This window comes from Hyla sarda, chromosome 9 (genome assembly GCF_029499605.1).
Source record: "Hyla sarda isolate aHylSar1 chromosome 9, aHylSar1.hap1, whole genome shotgun sequence".
Classification (NCBI taxonomy): Eukaryota; Metazoa; Chordata; class Amphibia; order Anura; family Hylidae; genus Hyla; species Hyla sarda.
In genome coordinates this window covers 153,945,220-153,967,443 of record NC_079197.1, presented here as the reverse complement: position 1 = coordinate 153,967,443, position 22,224 = coordinate 153,945,220, and the positions used below count along the sequence as shown (strand labels likewise).

The window sequence follows — 22,224 nt, the reverse complement described above, 5'->3', positions numbered from 1 at the left end:
TAATGCCCCCCGACCCGCGACCACCCCCCCAGACCCACCGCACCGCGTCGCACCCCCCACCGTAGTGCTGGGCGGTATACCGGTATGGATTTTTGCCCATACCACTATATTGGTCGGGCTCCTCCCCCCACCCTCCGAGTCAATAAAAAAAATTTAACTTACTCGTAATGGGGGTGGTCCGGGCCATCCATCGTTCCTGTAGTGTCCGGGAGCGTTCCGGGTGAACCGGTCCGGGCTGTCCTTCTCCGGCGGTCATCTTCTCCACTCCGGGCAGGCTCTGGCCTAGTAGCTGCATAGACGCTGCTACGCTGTGACGTCAGGTGCGGTGCTGCGCACGAGCGTCACTGCGCAGCAGCGTCTATGCAGCGTACTAGGCCGGAGCCTGCCCGGAGTGGAGAAGATGACCGCCAGAGAAGAAGGACAGCCATGACCGGTTCACCCTCCACCCGGAACGCCCCCGGACACTACAGGAACGATGAATGGCCCGGACCACCCTGACAGGTAGGGGGAGAGAAGCGGGTGGCGGCGGTCTATGGCGCCGCAAAAGCCACTGCAGTGCATTGATTTAAAGCGCCCGCTTTAAATCAATGATCTGCAGCGGTGTCGCGGGGGGATAAGTAACCGATAACTTATACCGATATTCCGGTATAAGTTATCAGCTATCGGCCCTTACCTCCACCGATTATCGGTATCGGCCCTAAAAAAACGATATCGGTCGATCCCTACTACAGATCTCTAACACTATAACAATATAAATAAAAAGACATGTGACAGATGGATGATATTGTACATTTATTCAGCACGGAAGGCATTTTTAGAATGACATCAAATATAAACATATAAAACACACTTGTCACGGTGAACGTCTCTGGAACCTGTGAACGTGCTCAATAGATCTTCTCCGTGTCGGCAGTGCGCAACGAATACGGAAAATAAAATGTATATCACAAAATCTGAGGATAAATGTTCATGTACAAAAACCATAACGCTACAACCGGAATTACATTCAACAACATCTGCAAAATGTACAAAAAATAAAATAAAAATACCAAAGACAGAAGGAGTAAGAACCAAGACTTTTGCACTGAGAAAAGACAACCTCAAAGTCCACTTTATTTTTAATCATTAAGCCATTTCTAGGTCTGAATTTCTATGTTAATTAAAGAGGTATTCCAGGAAAAAATAACATTTTGTATATGTATATATATATATATATATTTATATGTATATATATATATATATATATATATATATATCTCAACTGGCTCCAGAAAGTTAAACAGATTTGTAAATGACTTCTATTAAAAAAATCTTAATCCTTTCAGTATTCATGAGCTGCTGAAGTTGAGTTGTTCTTTTCTGTCTAAGTGCTCTCTGATGACACGTGTCTCGGGAACTGTCCAGATTAGAAGCAAATCCCCATAGCAAACCTCTTCTACTCTGTGCAGTTCCCGAGACAAGCAGAGATGTCAGCAGAGAGCACTGTTGTCAGACAGAAAAGAACAACTCAACTTCAGCAGCTGATAATTATTAGAAGGATTAAGATTTTTTAATATAAGTAATTTACAAATCTGTTTAACTTTCTGGAGCCAGTTGATATATAAAAATACCCCTTTAATTTCCTAATATATAGTTAAAGCAGTGTTTTCCATACAATGTGCCTCCAGCTGTTGCAAAACTAAAACTTCCAGCATGCCCGGACAGCCGTTGGCTGTCCGGGCATGCTGGGAGTTGTAGTTTTGCAACAGCTGAAGGCACATTGTATGGAAAGCACTGCTTTACAGAGTGGATACAGAACTCCAATCACCCTGCAGAGGTAAATAATAATAATTATAATAATAAAAACTGGCAGCTAACAACCACCACTAGATGGAGCTAAATAGCTCATTGCATACTGTGTTATTTTTTATTCATTTATTTCGTTTTCAGTTCAATGGCTGAAAGCAACCAAAAGTGTTATATATATATATATTTTTTATTTTTTTATTTAAAGGGGTATTCCAGTCTCTAACAATTATTCCCTTTCCACATAAGTGTCTCATTTCAAGGGGTTCAACAACTTGGACCCCTTGTGAGTTTGGAAACAGGGACCCAAGTCTCTTGTTTGAATGGAGCGCTGGGTTGCAGGCATGCACGCTGCTGCTCCATATATTGCGTATGCGCCAAATATATATACAGTAGCTATTTCCGATGCTCCCATAGCAATCAATGAAGCAGATTTGAGTATGTACAACCCGCCACTCTATTGCCGCAGGAGACTGGGGTCCCTGTTCTTGAGACTACAGGTGGTCTCATTGGTCGTACCCACCACAATCAGACTTTTATCCCCTATCCTGTAGAATACCTAACTTTGACTTTTTCTTTTTAGGATAGAATCACACATACAGCATTCCCAGCATTTTTCTGCATATTTTCTGCTGCTGATTTTCCTGACCATAGAAGTCAATTGGTAGTAAAATCTGCAGCATAAAATCCGCAGCCAATGCTGTACGTGTAACCCTACCCTTAAAGGGGTACTCTGCTGCTCAGCGTTTGGAACAAACTGTTCCGAACGCAGGAGTCGGCGCCAGGAGCTCTTGATATCATAGTCCCCCCCTCAATCCAAGTCTATGGGAGGGGGCGTGACATCCATGAAACGATGATGAATCTATGATGAAACGATGTGCGAGTCGCTGCGCATGCGCGGTGTACTCGCACACATCGAGGCCGCTTCCCCTGCTCAATGAGCTAGGCCAAGAGCTGCCGTGATGTGCGAGTATACTGCGCATGCACGCGGCGACTCGCACATCGCACTGTGTCTGCTTGTAACGGCGTATTGCCGCTCCGAGCAGGCACATATAAAAGGCAGAATACAGAGGGTCCTTTAGCGGCGGATTCGCAGCGAAATATACGCTGCGAAAATCCGCTCGTGTGAACGTAAGGGTACATTCACACATACAGGATCCTGTGCAGATTTGATGCGCAGGATTTGTAACTGCAGATTAGAAGCTGTGCTCAGTCATTTAGTTTACATTGAAATCTGCAGCAGAAAATCTGCGTACGTGTGAACGTACCCTAAAGGAGTACTGCAGCCATAGACAACTTATCTATCCCCTATTCGCAGAATAGGGAATAATGTCTGACCGCGGGGGGTCTACTCTCCCGTACTGGGACCTGGCACTGCCGCGGCTAATGCTCGTGTCGTTGACCTCACTAAGAGGTCGACAGACACACCTTCTCCATTTAGCTCAACGGGGGGAGGCGGGGATGCCCAAATGCTGCATCTCCGCCTCTCCTATAGAGATACATGGAGGGGGCATGATGGCCGTACAGGAAATCGCGGGGGGTCCTACGGATAGGGGATAAGTTGTGTTAGGGTCCATAGGTAGAAGAAAGTAAGTACGTACGGCACTGCCACGTACCTGGTTAAGCGGGAGGTAGTGTGAATACAGTCCTACACCTGGTTACAGTGCTCAATCCTCCAGGAAAAAAAACAAAGACAATGTTCATGCTTTAAAGAAGAGAAGAGGGGGCACTTGCATTGCGTCGGCCGATGTTGTATCTCTGACCGCATGGAATAAACTTCACGTTGGCAGCAATGCAAGTGCCTCCTCTTCTCTTCTTTAAAGCATAAGTTGTGTTAGGCTGCAGTACTCCTATTCCCCCCTACCTATGCATGGTCAGCTCAGCTGAGCATGCAGGTGTTCTGGATATGGATATAAAGAGAAGAGAGAAAGCCACTGCCAGACAGCTAAAGTGGCAGCTTATTTCACAGAAAACGGATCAGGCATTTGAAATCCAACATGTCTGATCCTTCAGATATTAGGGGAGAGTTGAGAGGCCCCTTATACATGAGATGAATGGCTGATGCAGTCAAAATCAGGGTTCAGCTTGCACATATCTAATGTGTGTGCCCCCCCACTTATGCAAAACATTTTTTCTATAAAGATGCCCAGAGTGCCTACTTAAACAAAAAAAAAAAAAATTAACTTACCTCCACTGCAGCTTCTGTTATCTCTGCATTTGTTGGTGCCCGAGGTCCATAAGTCACAGTGCCACTCAGCCAATCACTGGCTGCAGCTGTGTCCCACCTCAGTGATTGGCTGAGCCACAATGAGATGTATTGAACCCCAGCACCAGATGTGGAGACCGGGAGAAACGATACAGGGGGGAGCATGGATGGTAAGTACATTTAATTTTTTTGCTGGGCATTTTTATATATAAAAAAAAGTACCTCTTTAGGACTTCAATGGAGACCATACATGAGCAGCCAACTCTGCCCTGGTCCTCCAGATCAATAGGGGGTAAATTGATAAGTGGCAAATAGTAATTATGGAAAAAGAAAAATAGGGATATCCAGGAATTTCTCATTTTGAGCAAATCACATATGAAGCATGTCTGCCGCATTTTACACTATATTATCTATTTAGATATCTATTTAAAGGGTACTCCGTTGAAAAACTATTTTTTAAAATCATCTGGTGCCAGAAAGTTAAACAGATTTGTAAATTACTTCTATTTAAAAATCTTAATCCTTCCAGTACTTATTAGCTGCTGTATACTACAGAGGAAGTTATTTTATTTTTGAATTTCCTTTCTGTCTAACCACAGTGCTCTCTGCTGACACCTCTGTCCGTATCAGGAACTGTCCAGAGCAGGAGCAAATCCCCATAGCAAACCTGTCCTACTCTGGACACTTCCTGACATGAACAGAGGTATCAGCAGAGAGCACTGTGGTCAGAGAGAAAAGAAATTTCAAAAATAAAAGAACTTCCTGTGTAGTATACAGCAGCTGATAACTACTAGAAGGATTAAGATTTTTTAATAGAAGTAATTTACAAATCTGTTTAACTTTCTGGCACCAGTTGATTTGTTTTCCACCGGAGTACCTCTTTAAGTCTAAACCAGTGATCTCCACCCTGTAGCTCTCCACCATGTTGAGAGTTGTAGTTTGGCATCAGATGGACAGCCACAGGTGGGAGTCCACCGGTCTTAAAATTTGCACTGCGCATGCATATATATATATATATATATATATATATATATATATATATATATACACAGTACAGACCAAAAGTTTGGACACACCTTCTCATTCAGTGTTTTCTTTATTTTCATGACTATGAATATTGTAGATTCACACTGAAGGCATCAAAACTATGAATTAACACATGTGGAATTATAGACCTAACAAAAAAGTGTGAAACAACTGAAAATATGTCATATTCTAGGTTCTTCCTTTTGCTTTGATTACTGCTTTGCACCCTCATTCTCTTGATGAGCTGTAGTCACCTGAAATGGTCTTCCAACAGTCTTGAAGGAGTTCCCAGAGATGCTTAGCACTTGTTGGCCCTTTTTGCCTTCAATCTGCGGTCCAGCTCACCCCAAACCATCTGGATTGGGTTCAGGTCCGGTGACTGTGGAGGCCAGGTCATCTGGCGCAGCACCCATCACTCTCCTTCTTGGTCAAATAGCCCTTACACAGCTTGGAGGTGTGTTTGGGGTCATTGTCCTGTTGAAAAATAAATGATGGTCCAACTAAACGCAAACCGGATGGAATAGCAGCCGCTGCAAGATGCTGTGGTAGCCATGTTGGTTCAGTATGCCTTCAATTTTGAATACATCTCCAACAGTGTCACCAGCAAAGCCCCCCACACCATCACACCTCCTCCTCCACACCATCACACCTCCTCCCCCACACCATCACACCTCCTCCTCCACACCAGCACACCTGTGAAGTGAAAACCATTTCAGGTGACTACCTCTTGAAGCTCAACAAGAGAATGCCAAGAGTGTGCAAAGCAGTAATCAAAGCTAAAGGAAGAACCTAGAATATGACAGATTTTCAGTTATTTCACACTTTTTTGTTATGTCTATAATTCCACATGTGTTTATTCATAGTTTTGATGCCTTCAGTGTGAATCTACAATTTTCATAGTCATGAAAATACAGAAAACTCTGAATGAGAAGGTGTGTCCAAACTTTTGGTCTGTACTGTGTATATATATATGATATATATTTTATACATATAAAACAGACATGGAAAAATAAAAACACACTATAGTGAATATTTGGTTCAACAACCTGTAATAAAATGCTGACAAGGGTCATCAGTATCTCTTTAACTGGTCAATGTCACCAAGGACTGAACACATTTTACAACACATCGGCTTCCCTTGCCCGTTTCCAACCCCAGGTAGACGATATAGGCACGGCTTTCCTTTTCCTATACACAGTAAAAACAAAGGGCTGCCTAATACAGTCTGGTTGGCCCATTGTGTGGCTTTTCTTAAGACATCTCCATTACCCAGTACTGGTGAAGGAGGAGACGTGGGTCAATGACACATTTGTGCTTTCTGGAGTTATAAGGGTTTTGTCAGTTCCTTAAGGAGACGAGACGAACAATGCTGTTCCCCCAGGAAGGACCAGAATGCCCAGCAGAGCGTTCAGTACAGGCTGGTTTTCTTCATTATTCTAAGGAACTCCTGCTCGTTCACTTCCCCGTCTCCGTCCCTGTCCGCTTCATCAATCATCTCCTGGAAAGATAAAAGCAGGCGAGAGATTGAATGCTAAGAAACAGTGATGTTCAGATCTTCTGTAGATCAGTGTTTTCCAACCAGAGTGCCTCCAGCTGTTTCAAAACTTCAACTCCCAGCATGCCCGGACAGCCAAAGGCTGTCCGGGCATGCTGGGAGTTGTAGTTTTGAAACAGTTGGAGGCACTCTGGTTGGGAAACACTGCTGTAGATATAAGGATATATCACTGCTGTAGACATAAGGATATAAGGAGTTGTAGTTTTGCAACAGCTGGAGGCACCCTGGTTGGGAGACACTGCTGTAGATATAAGGATGTATCACTGCTGTAAGAATTGTAGTTTTGAAACAGCTGGAGGCACCCTGGTTGGGAGACACTGCTGTAGATATAAGGATATATCACTGCTGTAGATATAAGGCTATAAAGGAGTTGTAGTTTTGCAACAGCTGGAGGCACCCTGGTTGGGAGACACAGCTGTAGATATAAGGAGTTGTAGTTTTGCAACAGCTGGAGGCACCCTGGTTGGGAAACACTGCTGTAGATATATGGACAAATCACTTTTTCAGGGGTCCCCATATACTGTTATTGCTGGGGTATTACATGGGGCAGCCATTGTCATCAAAAGGTCAATCTGTATAAGGGACAGTTCACCACGACTGCATTATACGTTGTCAAACCAGCAGAACACTATGCCAACGTATACCGGCTCAAACTCATGCCAGATCCCCACTGATTCCACTGGGACTAGTAGTGTGGCCGTCTGCAGCGTAGTTTTAAAGGAAAACTGTCAGATATTTTCTCCCGCACTATCCACAGGTACTGGTGGATAGTGCGGGAGACACTGATTCCTATGAGCCCTACCTTGTCTGGATCCGCCCGGCCGTTCGCCCGCAATTGTAGTTTTAGTCTATGTGTATATCTTGCTGTAACTGGCATGGGGCGGGGCTTCTGCAGGTTAACTGGCACTGACGTCAGCGCCACTTATGAATATTCATCCCCCCTCCCTCCAGTTCTCCCTGTCTTCGCCGCTCCTAACTGGAGGGATGGGGGATGAATATTCATAAGCGGCGCTGACGTCAGTGCCAGTTAACCTGCAGAAGCCCCGCCCCATGCCAGTTACAGCAAGATATACACATAGACTAAAACTACAATTGCGGGCGAACGGCCGGGCGGATCCAGACAAGGTAGGGATCATAGGAATCAGTGTCTCCCGCACTATCCACCAGTACCTGTGAATAGTGCGGGAGAAAATATCTGACAGTTTTCCTTTAAATATGATCTTATACACATATGTGCCGGGCCAACCCAGACCAGTCCTTTACAACAGAGCCCCTTCTATGACATCCCCCTGGCAGGGCGTATACATCAGGGATTAAACAATATCTTATGATGTATTACAGAGATGTATGCCATTGACACACAGCTCTGTGGACAGTCACGGCTTTATAGTGTCACTGTCATTTAAATTAAAGGGGCACTCCAAGGAAAAAATATGTTTTCCAGTCAACTGGTGCCAGAAAATTAAACAGATTTGTAAATGACTTCTGTTAAAAAATCTTAATCCTTCCCGTACTTATCAGCTGCTGTATGCTCCACAGGAACTTCTCTTCTTTTTAATTCCCTTTCTATCAGACCACAAGGCTCTCTGCTGACACCTCTGTCCATTTTAAGAACTGTCCAGAGTAGGAGCAAATCCCCATAGCAAATCTATCCTGCTCTGGACAGTTCCTGACATGGACAGAGGTGTCAGCAGAGAGCACTGTGGTCAAACAGAAAGGAAATTCAAAAAGAATAGAACTTCCTGTGGAGCATACAGCAGCTGATACGTACTGGAAGGGTTAAGATTTTTTAATAGAAGTAATTTACAAATCTGTTTAACTTTCAGGCACCAGTTGATTTAAAACAAAAAAAAAATTTCCACCGGAGTACCCCTTTAAAGGAAAGCTGTAGTGCAAGACTTTTATATATTCGCAGTTGAATGAGGTTAGCACTGCTGGACCGTGAGGCCTGTGCCGGACCAATGGGGGCACGTAGGAGGGTATGTTAAAGTTTATTTTGTTTATTTTTGAGGCCCGGGCACAGGAAAATATAAAAGTCTTGCACTACAGTTGTCCTTTAAGTCTTCCAGTACTTATCAGCTGCTGTATGCTACAGAGGAAGTTGTGTAGTCTTTCCAGTCTGACCACAGTGCTCTCTGCTGACACCTCTGTCCATGTCAGGAACTGCCCAGAGCAGGAGCAAATCCCCATAGCAAACTTAACCTGCTCCGGACAGTTCCTGACACAGACAGAGGTGGCGCCACTACGCAGTGTACCGTGTGTACCAGTTTTCCCCGACAGATTAAAGCTGATCACTGGGGTCTTAGCAGGAAGATACTATGTGATCTACCTAATGTCAATGGACCCTTCTAACAAGTATGGATTGTCCAAAATGAGAACCCCTTTAAACTACTACACAAGCAACATGTATTACCTATCCAGAGCAGAGGTTATAAATGTTAGATCTTTGGGGGTCCCATGGTTACTACTCCCTGTTCTTTCTCCCCCTCCATACAAATCCTTCCCACAGACATGCAGTGATCTCGGACGCTCGGGATCTTGATGCTAGGGATTGTGGGCCCCCAGTAATGTTATCACAAACTCTGTTTATGGGAAAACATCTTCAATTACAATTTTGTTAAAATCCAGCCATAATCTCGTTGATAAATATTTCAAACCTAGTCGTGTAATTTGGCAGTGTGAGTTTCTCATACCCAAATATTGCACGCCAGCGCCCTCTACTGACTTTTTTCTTGAAAGCCATGAAGCATCAGATACCAATCTACAATGCAAAAGTGCAACCTGTATGTAGGAAACAGTCTACAGTGATACATTTCTGCATTAAAGCGCAACTGTCATGAAATCTGGGGGCAATAACATTTGTACTGTGTGCAGGTGGTGGGTATAGCAATGTTTTTACCTAATATTTGCAGGCTTTCATCACCCCAAAACCTCAAAGCCACTGACGGTCGGATAGATGTGCCGCGAGGTACGCGATGCCCCACCGCCACCACGCCCACCCCCTGTATGTCAGCGCTGGGACCGCTGTGTGATTGACATACAGGTCCCAGCGCATGCAACCCTCAGCTCATCTAACGTGTGCCCCGTGTCATCTAGGCAAGCGCTCGCTCCCGCTGCTGTCTTCCTCCTCAGTGCACCTGCGCAGTGCTAGGTGAAGAGAGCGCGCTTCCTCTCTGCCCCTAGTATCGGGAACTGTCCTGCTTGTGCGCGCGTCTCCACCAGAGAGGAGGAGAAGATAACGGGCACGAGTATAATAATCAGCCAAAAAAAGTGAGCTGAATGGCGCATGCGCTGGGACCTGTGTGTCAATCACACAGCGGTCCCAGCGCTGACATACAGGGCGTGGCGGCGGCGGGGCATTGCTCACCTCGTGCCACGCCTATCCGACAGTCAGTGGCTTTGATCAAAAGCATTTTTTGGTGTCATGAAAGCCTGCAAATATTAGGTAAAAACATTTCTATACACACCACCTGCACACAGTACAAAGGCTGTGTGCACGTTATTGTACCCAGATTTCATGACAGTTGCACTTTAAAGGGACCTCTGGTTCTTAACCCCTTAAGGACTCAGCGTTTTTCCGTTTTTGCATTTTCATTTTTTCCTCATCACCTTCTAAAAATCATAACGTTTTCAATTTTGCACATAAAATTCCATATTATGGCTTATTTTTTGTGCCACCAATTCTATTTTGTAATGACGTCAGTCATTTTACCAAAAAATCCATGGTGAAACGGAAAAGAATTCATTGTGCGACAAAATTGAAGAAAAAATTTCATTTTGTAACTTTTGGGGGCTTCCATTTCTACACAGTACATTTTTCGGTAAAAGTGACACCTTATCTTTATTCTGTAGGTCCATACAATTAAAATGATATCCTACTTATACAGGTTGGATTTTGTCGTACTTCGGAAAAAAATCATAACTAAATGCAGGAAAATGTATACGTTAAAAATTCTCATCTTCTGACCCCTATAACTTTTAGACTATAACTATAAGAATGGGGCAGTATGAGGACTAATTTTTAGCCCCGTGTTCTGAAGTTTTTATCGGTACCATTTTTGTATTGATCGGACTTTTTGATCGTTTTTTATTTATTTTTTCATTATGTAATAAGTGAACAAAAATACGCTATTTTGGAATTTTTTTGCGCGTACGCCATTGACCGTGCAGTTTAATTAACAATATATTTTTATAATTCGGACATTTCCGCACGCGCCGATACCACATATGTTTATTTTTATTTACAGTTTTTTTTTTTTTATGGGAAAAGGGGGTGATTCAAACTTTTATTAGGGAAGGGGTTAAATGACCTTTGTTAATTTTTTTTCTCACTTTTTTTTTGCAGTGTTATAGCTCCCATAGGGACCTATAACACTGCACACACTGATCTATTACACTGATCCCTGCAAAGCCGTAGCTTTGCATGGATCAGCAAGATGGGGGCTCAATTGCTCAAGCTTGTAGCTCAGGCTTGGAGCAATCAAACGCCGATCGGACAAGATGGAGCAAGGTAAGGAGACCTCCGCTCGTGTCCTAGCTGATCGGGACATAGCGATTTTATCGCAATAGTCCCGATCATCCCGACTGAGCTGCCGGGAAGCGTTTACTTTCATTTTTAGACGCGGCGATCAACTTTGATCGCCGCGTCTAAAGGGTTAATAGCGCGCGGCACAACGATCGGTGGCGCACACGCTATTGGTCCAGGGTCCTAACGATAGCTGGGACCAACCCGGTGTGACCCAGTTTTAAACACCGGGACCGGGTGAGGGGCATACAGGTACGCCCTTCGTCCTGAAGGAGTTAAAGGTGGAAAACATTTTTTTTTTTTTTTTAATCAACTGGTGCCAGAAAGTTAAACAGATTTGTAAAGGACTTCTATTAAAAAATCTTTATCCTTCCAGTACTTTTTAGCAGCTGTTTGCTACAGAGAAAATTTTTTTCTTTTTGTCTTGTCCACAGTGCTCTCTGTTGACACCTGATGCCCGTATCAGGAACTGTCAACAGCAGGAGAAAATCCCCATAGCAAACCTATGCTGTTTTGACACGGACAGAGGTGTCAGCTCAGCAGAGAGCACTGTGGACAAGACAAAAAAGAAATAAAAAATAAAAAAATGAATTTCCTCTGTAGCATACAGCTGCAAAAAAAGTACTGGAAGGGTAAAGATTTTTAAATAGAAGCCATTTACAAATCTGTTTGACTTTCTGGCACCAGTTAATAAAAAATAAAATAAAAATAAAAAGAAGTTTTCCCCCGGAGTACCCCTTTTCCTGCACAGCAGTAGTGGTACTCCCGGCCAACCAGCGAAGCAGGGGAATGAAGTCTATCTCTATTCAACTGAATAAGTCCGGATGGAGTTTCCTACACTGCTGGATGGCCAGAAGCACCGCTGAGAGGATACAGAGCTAAGTCAGTTCTGGTTTTCTTCAGTCCCAGCATTAGTGGGGGTCCCAGAGGTCAGATCCCCAGCAGTTATAAATGGATTGCATATCCTATAGCAGTGTTTCCCAACCAGGGTGCCTCCAGCTGTTGCAAAACTACAACTCTCAGCATGCTGGGGGTTGTAGTTTGGCAACAGCTAGAGGAACGCGGGTTGGGAAACACTGTCCTAGAGGGAATACCCCTTCAAATGAGTGCGAAGAAATGAGGGGCCCCTTTGTAGTTTTGCAACAGCTGGAGGCACCCTGGTTAACTCCTTAAAGACGGACCAATTTTTTACCTTAATGACCAGGCTCTATTTTATTTTATTTGACATGTATCTCTTTAAATGGTAATAACTTTAGAACGCTTTTTCTGAGCGGAGCGATTCTGATATTGTTTTTCGTGACATATTGTACTTTATATAAGTGGTGCATTTTTGTTGACACATGCAGCATTTTTTTTATTTTTTACTCCAAAATATTGTGAAAAACTGGAATTTTTTTTTTTTTTTATGGTGTACACTGTGCGGTAAAAGTGATGTTATATTTATTCTGTGGGTCAGTACGATTATGCCCATTTTATATAGCTTTTTATGTTCTCACAGGCTTCCGTAGCAGGCAGACATGAGGTCATGATCTGACCTCCTGCCGCTATAGCAACCAACGACGACCCACAATCGTATGTGATTGATAGCTGGGTCCCGCTGCCGATCTCCTGGCGCTACCCGCGGCAGATGTCTAGGACATATGCATATGTCCCAGCGCGCAAATGTGTCGGGTGCTGGGACGTATGTATACATGCTATAGCGGGAAGGGGTTAAGAAACACTGTCCTATTGAATACCCCTTTAATGAGTGCCAAGAAATGAGGGGCCCCTTACATTCCTGATGTTCAGAGGCACATCAGAAAATACTTAAAAAAGAATGAGAATTAGTGCGGATCGGGGAGTCAAAATACAGTAAGCAGCAGTACAACAATCTACAATATGTGCAGGACAGTATTACCCACAAAACATGGTTACCGGCAGTGCAACACTAGTGACAGTAAGAAACAGGCATGGAGGGGGTCCTTACCCACTGTTTGGATTCTACCATGTGGGGAGAATAGAAAAGCACAAGATTATCATGGAGTCATAGTTACATAGTTAGTACGGTCGAAAAAAGACATATGTCCATCAAGTCCAACCAGGGAATTAAGGGGTAGGGGTGTGGCGCGATATTGGGGAAGGGATGGGATTTTATATTTCTTCATAAGCATTAATCTTATTTTGTTCCAGGAATGTATCTAATCCTGTTTTAAAGCTGTTAATTGTTCCTGCTGTGACCAGTTCCTGAGGTAGACCGTTCCATAAGTTCACAGTTCTCACGGTAAAGAAGGCGTGTCGCCCCTTGAGACTAAACCTTTTCTTCTCCAGACGGAGGGAGTGCCCCCTCGTCCTTTGGGGGGGTTTAACCTGGAACAGTTTTTCTCCATATTTTTTGTATGGGCCATTAATATACTTATATACATTTATCATATCCCCCCTTAAACGTCTCTTCTCAAGACTAAACAATTGTAACTCCTTTAATCGCTCCTCATAGCTAAGATGTTCCATGCCCCATATTAGTTTAGTCGTGCGTCTCTGCACCCTTTCCAACTCTGCAGTTTAAAACATAATAATGCTCATTAATTCAATTAAAAATACACATGGCACAAAGATAAAAACAAGTAAGAGAAAAGGGAGAAGTTTCCACTGGGGGAGACTAAACAAAGGGGCGACACTACCTGCTTATGCATGTAAACAATATGATTCTAATAAATAAAGTGCATGAAATGCCCAGTCTTTAAAGTGCATAGCTTGGGGATTAAAGGGGTATTCCGGGCAAAAACATTTTATCCCCTATCCAAAGGATAGGGGATAAGATGTCTGATCACATTATATGCGGGAGCTGCGTCACGCCCCCTCCCATAGACATGAATGGAGGGGGCGTGGCGCAAAGTCATGTCCCCAGTCCAGGAAACTGGATACGCAGCTCCCGCATAGAATGCGGGTGCTGCAGGGAGATCGCAGGGTGTCCCATTGGCGGGCCCCCGCGATCAGACATCTTATCCCCTATCCTTTGGATAGGGGATAAAATGTTTTTGCCCGGAATACCCCTTTAATCCCCAAGCTATGCACTTTAAAGACTGGGCATTTCATGCACTTTATTTATTAGAATCATATTGTTTACATGCATAAGCAGGTAGTGTCGCCCCTTCGTTAATCTCCCCCAGTGGAAACTTCTCGCTTTGTATTTTACTATGTATTTTTAATTGAATTAATAAACATTATTATGTTTTAAACTTGATTTAAATGACTCCATGATAATCTTGTGCTTTTCTGTTTTAATGGGAGGTCATATATGAAGCCCCACAGCAAAGCTTTTGCATTTGGACTATATATATAGGTGTTTCACCACAATGTAGCTACCTTCACTTTGGTGTTTGTTGCTATTTGCATTATGCATGCGGGGTGAATAGAACAATCACAGCATAGCAGCACCATATATTTTTCATTTAGGTTTGTAGATCTCAGCTGTTGGGGACTTTTAAAGGGGTACTCCAGTGGAAAACTTTTTTTTTTTTTTTATTCAACTGGGACCAGAAAGTTAAACAGATTTGTAAATTACTTCTATAAAAAAAAAAAAAAAATACTTAATCCTTCCAGTACTTACTAGCAGCTGTATACTACAGAGCAGAAATGCTTTTATTTTCGGATTTCTCTTCTGTCACGACCCCAGTGCTCCCTGCTGCCCCGGCGGCCCATTTTAGGAACTGTCCAGAGGAGCATATGTTTGCTATGGGGATTTTCTGCTGCTCTGGACAGTTCCTAAAATGGACAGCAGAGGTCAGCAGAGAACGCTGTGGTCGTGACAGAAGAGAAATCCAAAAAGAAAAGCATTTCCTCTGTAGTATACAGCCCCTAAAAAGTACTGAAAGGATTAAGATTTGTTTAATAGAAGTAATTTACAAATCTGTTTAACTTTCTGGCACTAGTTGATTTAAAAAAATGAAAAATAAAAAAGTTTTCCACTGGAGTACCCATTTAAAGCGGTATTCCGGTATCAGAAAATGTTATTAAAATAAAGCTATAAACTCCAGATATATAACTTACTAATAATAGTGATATCACATATAGTTTCAGCATGTTTTTGCGTAATTCAAGCCTGACAGGAAGTTGTGTAGTCAGCTCCCCGACTCCTCCATTTCTCCTGAGACAACACACTATCCTCTGCTGTCTCAGGAAGCGTAGCTGGATCTTCTCTCTGAGCTCAAGCCCTGCCCCCCCTGAGTGATGTCATCAACTCTGACCAGCCCCTCCAGCCTACATCACCATCTCCCTGTCATATACATATATATTTTTATTGGGAAATTTTGGGAAAAATGAGGTGCGTTTGTAACATGCTACCATTGTGCTAAACAATGCCACAGGCAGAGGAACAGACAGGCAATGATTACAGCAGGTGCTGCAACCTCACTGATTGTGTGATACCGCTGTGAAATGAGATGTTCTGCAGCAGCTCTGCGTGGGGAACTATCAGGGGTGCTGTGAGAGGGGGGTAGGCAGGGTGGGAGGATTGTAATGAAGAGCTGAGTGATGCAGTGAGCAATGCATTCTGGTGGTTTTTAGAACAGGAACAGAGAGTTAACCAATAATATCTGCTTCTGCAGAATTGTTCTTTTTTTAACCTGAGGTCTGAGTATTTCTTCTTCAATATTATGTTTACTTCTAGTCTCAATTCCTAAAATTTTTACAATTTCAGCACCTACAACTACATTGGGGCCCCTGTCATGGTGCTCCTATGTACTTTTGACCCTTATGGGGAAAGACAGATATACATTTTTCGACATTTTTTTTTTTTTTGTTTCATTAAAGTATAATCATCCCATTTACTTTGGCCATAAAATCCTAGACACAGAACCGGAATAGTATTTGGTCCCAGACCTGTAGTTCCTCGTCCGTGAGGTTTTCTCCAAGCTCTTTGGCTACTCGCTTCAGATTTTTAAAAGAGATTTTTCCAGTTTCGTCGTCATCAAATAACCGGAAAGCCTTCATGATTTCCTCTTTGGAATCTTTTTCGGCCTAGAGTAAAAAAATAAAAAATAAAAAAAATTATATTATATCATATTATATATATATATATATATATATATATATATATATATATATATGTGTGTGTAATCTGCAGTGAATACGAAAAACACAATAAACCAGACATCATTATATAGACTAGTTTTTCCCAACCAGGGTGCCTCCAGCTGTTGCACAACTACAACTCCCAGCATGCCTGGACAGCCTTCGGCTGTCCAGGCATGCTGGGAGTTGTAGTTGTGCAACAGCGGGAGGCACCCTGGTCGGAAAACACTCTTATAGACATTTTCCTATGAATCATAAATCGGAGCTTCTCCAGTTGTATAGTATTATGGCTAGACAGTGATATCTTCATTGCTGCAGAAAGACATGCTGGGATATTTAGTACCATGACAGCATGTTTTGAGGATCATGTATTGAAGACTTCCGTAATATTACCCACAGTTTCATTTAAAGGGGTACTCCGGCCCCAAGACATCTTATCCCCTATCCAAAGAATAGGGGATAAGATGTCTGACCGTGTGGGTCCCGCCGTCACGCCCCCTCCCTTAGACTTGCATAGCGGGGGGGTGAGGTGTGACGTCCCACAGAGGCGGAGTCGTGACGTCACGATAATCCGGCCCCGTGGTCGGTACCCGGCAGTTTATGAGTTGCAGCGCGGCGTGCAGCTCAAAGAGGTGGGTGCCGAATGCAAGATTGCAGGGGTCCCCAACAGCGGGACCCCCGCGGTCAGACATCTTATCCCCTATCCTTTGCATAGGGGATAAGATGTCTTAGGGCCGGAGTACCCCTTTAAAGTGTACCTGTCATATCAGGTGACTTTTTAGAATAGGCTGTCCTGTGTGTGTACATGAGGAGCAGCACCATTTATATTTTTTAGCAAATATCTGCGCTGAAGGCGTCATCTATAATTTTCAGTTCTCTCAGAACTGGTGGGCGAAACCTAATGTATATAGTATCTGTTATACACAGAAGACGAGATCCTGCGTCTCTCTACACAATACACAATGTCTAAAATGCATCAGCAGCATAGAAGACATGATAAAGCAGTAGTAAGCAGTCTAAACTGTGTATAAAGCCCTGGATTGAGATCTTTACTGGCAGAGATGTCTCTCTGCATCTTGTGTGGGTTCACAGCTAGTCACCCTACCATCTTCCTCCTCCTCTCTGCATAGACTTGTATTTCTTGCAATTTGATCCCTGTGTGAGCTTCAAGACAAACACAGGACAAAACGGAGCAGATTTTTAGAGTGGATGTCATTGAGTTAGTGAGTTTAGCGATGGGGGTTGGGGGTGGTACTTGAGGACCGGCATTGAGAACCATTACCCTATGCAATGCAGTATTCTTCTGAATCAGTGTTTCCCAACTAGGGTGCCTCCAGCTGTTGCAAAACTACAACTCCAAGCATGCCCAGACAGCTGAAGTCTGGGAGTTGTATTTTTGCAACAGCTGAAGGCACCCTGGTTGGAAAACACTGTCTTAAGCACTTACCATCTTCTGGGTCATTGCTGACAGGAAGTCATTGAAGCTGATCTTTCCTGATCCCTCTTTATCAATATCGGTGATCATCTTCTTAATCTCCTCCTTCTTAGGTTCAAACCCCAAGGCTCGCATGGCAACCTGAAAAGGGGTAAAAAGTCATATACTGATATATAGGAATGTGATTTTTTTTTTTAATTATATTTCATTTTATATTTTTAATACCAAATAAAACATACATATATATATATATATATATATATATATATATATATATATATATATAGTGCAAAAATATTTAGATATAGTGCAAAAGTGATATGTTACTCAGTACCTAATCCTGATCATATAAAGATCATTTTTATATTTCTAGGACCTATATATCCCTAAAAAATAGCATTTATATGTTGCTCACTTGCTTTTTCTTCTTGCCTTATGGAGGGGGCGTGTCCATCTCTCTCCCTCACTGTGATGACTCATCTGCTCTGAGCTGCCTGGCAGTCTGCAAATCACTGCACAGTAATTTTGTATCTGTTACTAGTAAAGCTAGATGCTAATCAACATAGCTGTCACTATGTGTGTCATTCAGCTTTCACAGGCTCCTGAATGTCTGATCAGCTTCTTTGTCATTCAGGAGTCAGAGAAAGCTTTGGCTGTTCAAGCTTGCTGGAAGTTGTAGTTTTGCATTGCAGCAGCTGGAGCGGCAGTGTATATAAAGCACTGTGCAAAACTACAACTCCCAGCATGCCCACATATTCTTTGTAGTTTTGCAAGAGCTAGAGGCACACAGCTGGAGGCACACAGCTCTAAAACAGAGTTTTACAAAGATTGTACCCCCAGCTGTTGCAAAACTACAATTCCCATCATGGGAGTTGTAGCTTAGGAACAGCTGAAGGCTGCAGTGGTGCAATGGTGATCTCCTATACTGGATACCAACACACTTTACGGCTGGTATCCAGTATGCTGCAAAATACAGAGTAGTCTGTCTGCATAAAGACAGATGACCCCTAGTGGCAGCAATTTTCATTTTGGATTTTTTAGTAAAATTGATATTTTTTTTAAATAAATGTATATTTAAAAAAGTCATCTTATCAGTAGTACTACAAAATATAAAAAAGTCTTTCATAATGACAGTGCCTCTTTAATTTTTAAGGGAACCTCTCAGCTCTTACTATATATGTCGTTTAGTACATATTAGCATTTCTAAACACCTTTTGTTAGTACTCAGTCTTGTGCTGTTTCCTTTTTATTACCCCTGAAGTACAAATAAACCGATAACTGGGCATAACTAATCCCTTGTCGATAAGATGGGTACAGACTATAGGGTCAATCATTAGACGCCTGCAAAATCAATTTAGAGAGTACATCAGATCCATAAAATTTGTTTGATTAAACAAGTCCACTCCGACCATGGAGGTGATGCGGACATTTTACAATTCACAGGACATGAAAGCGTTAAACGTAACTCCCCCAGGAATTGATCGTCCTAAAACCTTGCTTAGTAGAAGTGAAGTTTAAAGGAGTACTCCGCTGCTCAGCATTTGGAACAAAACTTTCGAATGCTGGAGCCGGGAGCTCGTGACACCATAGCCCCGCCTCCTCATGATGTCACACCCCGCCCCCTCAATTCAAGTCTATGGGAGGGGCATGACAGCCGTCATGCCCCCTCCCATAGACTTGCATTGAGGAGGCGAGGCGTGACATCATAAGGGGGCAGGGCTATGACTTCATAAGCTTCCGACACTGGAACAGTTTATTCCAAACGCTGAGCAGTGGAGTGCCCCTTTAAATTATTCTAAAAACCAAAGCCCTAGTAAGACTGGGACTGAACGATTCGAAGGATCTCAGTGTGTTTCTTTAATCTAGTTTCTATATATTACCATCTACTTCGTCTAATATCTCTCTGCTGCTTACTTTTATCTAATATTTATTTTCTTATTCCTTTCACCTTTTACATATGTGCGTATTATGGGCATAATTTACCTTTCTCGCATATTCCAAGATAAGGAGGTCAGGTGTATAACTTCCTCCTTACCTGTGGGAGTGATTGTAGCTTGACAAAGCACCTAATGGCATGAAATGTTCATTGCTACTTGGTCTCTGTCATGCTATTTTAAAAGAAGTCTAATAAAATGTCAAGGTTGAGCGCCATTTTATGAACTTTCCACAGATATATGGTTTTACAATGGACTTTTATAGTTGAGCACAAGCCAGACTTGTTTACACCTTAATTTAAGGAGTTTTATACCTAAGAGTTCTCTTTATTATACTGAAGTGCATTGGTTTTTACATTTGACAAAAAGGGGAGGTTAGTTATCACGTCAAAATCATCATGTTATATTTTGATTGGTTATTTGAGTATTGCGTCTGTATATATATTAAGCATTAATTTCTTTCTTAGCCATAGTTCACTTATGCTGCCATCCCCCTATTCTACCAGAAAATTCTGGAAATATCTGTCCTTCTTCACAGTCTATGGCCCTCATTTACTATTGCAAACCCGACACGTTTTGTTGGAGTTTTGCGCCAGATTCTGTCGCAATGTGCCAGAAATTCTGTCTGCGCCAGAATTAAAAAAAACCCGACTAACTCTCCATTTTGTTTAGAAAACCCGAAAAAGGGGCATGGCCGCTGGGGAAAGGGGCGTGGTCCTGACATTTTCACAAAAACCCAACATATTTACTAAGGTTTCCACATAAAATGTGGTGGTTTGAGCTGAGGAAAACCAGACAGATCAGAGCAGGTGTAAAAAAAAAAAAAAGCAAAATGTAGGGAAAGTGGAACATGTAGGGAAACCTTAGTAAATACCGGGGGAAAAATTGTAGGGAATTAAAGCCTCCAAAGAAAGCTACACAACACTCTTCGTAAATAAGGGCCTATATTTCTTCAAATATATTGTCTCCCAACTTCCAACCTCTTCTTATCTTGTTTCTTCTGGCCTCATACCAAGGTCTTCATAGCAAGCTGATATGTCTCATAAGGAAAATAATGTTTTTCTGCAGCATATTAGCATATATATCTATTTTTCATATACCGGTGTGTATATATATATATATATATATTTGTGTTCAGGGACTCAATGCGTAGCGTACCTACCTAAACTAATCCCCTGATGAACTAGCTAACAGGCAGTCTGAGTTGTGCCATGTACTGCCGCGTGTAGGTGTACCTGAATAAAATAGAGGGCATACCTAATAACCGTGACTGGATAAAAGAAGAAAAATGGGGGGGGGGAATTACATGGGTGGGATGCGAAGAACCCGCGGCGTGGGGATGTGCTGACGCCGCGGGTTCTTATAGTTGTAACCCCGCCCCCTCACACAAACACAGGCCAACTACGCCGGCCTTCCCACTTGTGTTCGGGGACTCAATGCGTAGCGTACCTACCTAAACTAATCCCCTGATGAACTAGCTAACAGGCAGTCTGAGTTGTGCCATGTACTGCCGCGTGTAGGTGTACCTGAATAAAATAGAGGGCAAAACTGCAAAATTTGAAACAAAAGCGCTTTATTACCAAACAACATTACAGTACCAAGGACTGAAAAGCACGCGACATTTCGGCCTTAGGATTGGGTATGTAGCGCATATATGTGCTGGATTTCCACCGGCCTAACTTGCGAATGATGTGAGCTGGTACCCCCTGCCGTGATGCAGATGACGCGGCACCAATACGAAGGGAGTGACCAGATATGACTTCCGGATTACCCCCTAAACCTCTTACTAAGGCACGTATGTGTTTGATGAATTGGGCCGTGGTGAGAGCAGCCCCTTGAAACAACAGCAGCGGCTGCGATCTACTGGCTCCTGGACGAGAGGTCAAAAGACACCATCTGTGATCGGTTGTAAAGTATCGGATGGTAACCACTTGCCCTGGTAGGGATGTCTTAGTAGAGTTTAATTCTAGCTTGTAGTGATCCGAACTCCGTATTAATTGCCCCAACGTCAAGCAAGGGCTACTAGCTGACTTACAAGTGAATTCTCCGGGTCTGAGGAACCCGTAGTAACCTAAAAACAAAGCTGCTTTCAGACACAGACTATCTCTGAAGCCAAATGGTGATCTATCTAAAATGTCGGCTAAATCTCTAAATAGTTCGGCCGCCAGAGGTTGCCGGGAAGGAGTCTTCACTCCCTCGCACCTAAGAGCGCCCCTAAGTGCGGCTTTGACAGCGTGTGACGTGAACAAAGATGCTAACTGTGGTTGTGCCAATGTGATGTGGTGCTGAACCCCGGCAAGGTAAGACCTGATTGTGTTGTGAGCAAGGTGCAAAGAAGAGTGGCAAAAGCCGATGAAACCAAGTAGGAGAGTGATAGAGTGCGGAGTTTATTCAGGAAAATTGTTACAGAATGTGTTATAAGTGCTCCAGCCTGTGTTATACATCTTCAGAGTGCTGGGGGCCAATGATTTGATGATGAGATGTTTGGCGGCTTCCAAATAGAGTGTTAGTCCAGGATCAGTTCTTGAGGCATGGGCACTGGAGCCCCTTGAGGGTCTGCCTCTGGCATGATCTGGAAAAAGAGTTGAAAATTCAGTCTGGATAAAGCGTCTGCGGCCGTGTTCCTAACCCCTTGAATATGTGAACTGGTGAACCGGAAGTGATGCTGCAGGGACAACCATACTAATCTCCTGACTAAGGACATAATCA

General features: G+C 43.1%; 1 protein-coding gene across 1 annotated transcript in view; it reads right to left on the bottom strand.

Annotated features, from left to right (window-relative positions):
- Window positions 1-6,049: 6,049 nt before the first annotated feature.
- The window catches only part of CETN2 (centrin 2), a 29,318-nt gene continuing 13,143 nt past the window's right edge, over window positions 6,050-22,224 (bottom strand). The window contains exons 3-5 of the mRNA XM_056537695.1: window positions 17,594-17,722; window positions 15,955-16,092; window positions 6,050-6,515 (exon numbers count right to left, since the gene is read on the bottom strand). Of these exons, the coding sequence (XP_056393670.1) occupies window positions 6,426-6,515; window positions 15,955-16,092; window positions 17,594-17,722 (357 nt within the window). The 3' untranslated portion in view covers window positions 6,050-6,425. The remainder of the gene's footprint in view (window positions 6,516-15,954; window positions 16,093-17,593; window positions 17,723-22,224) is intronic.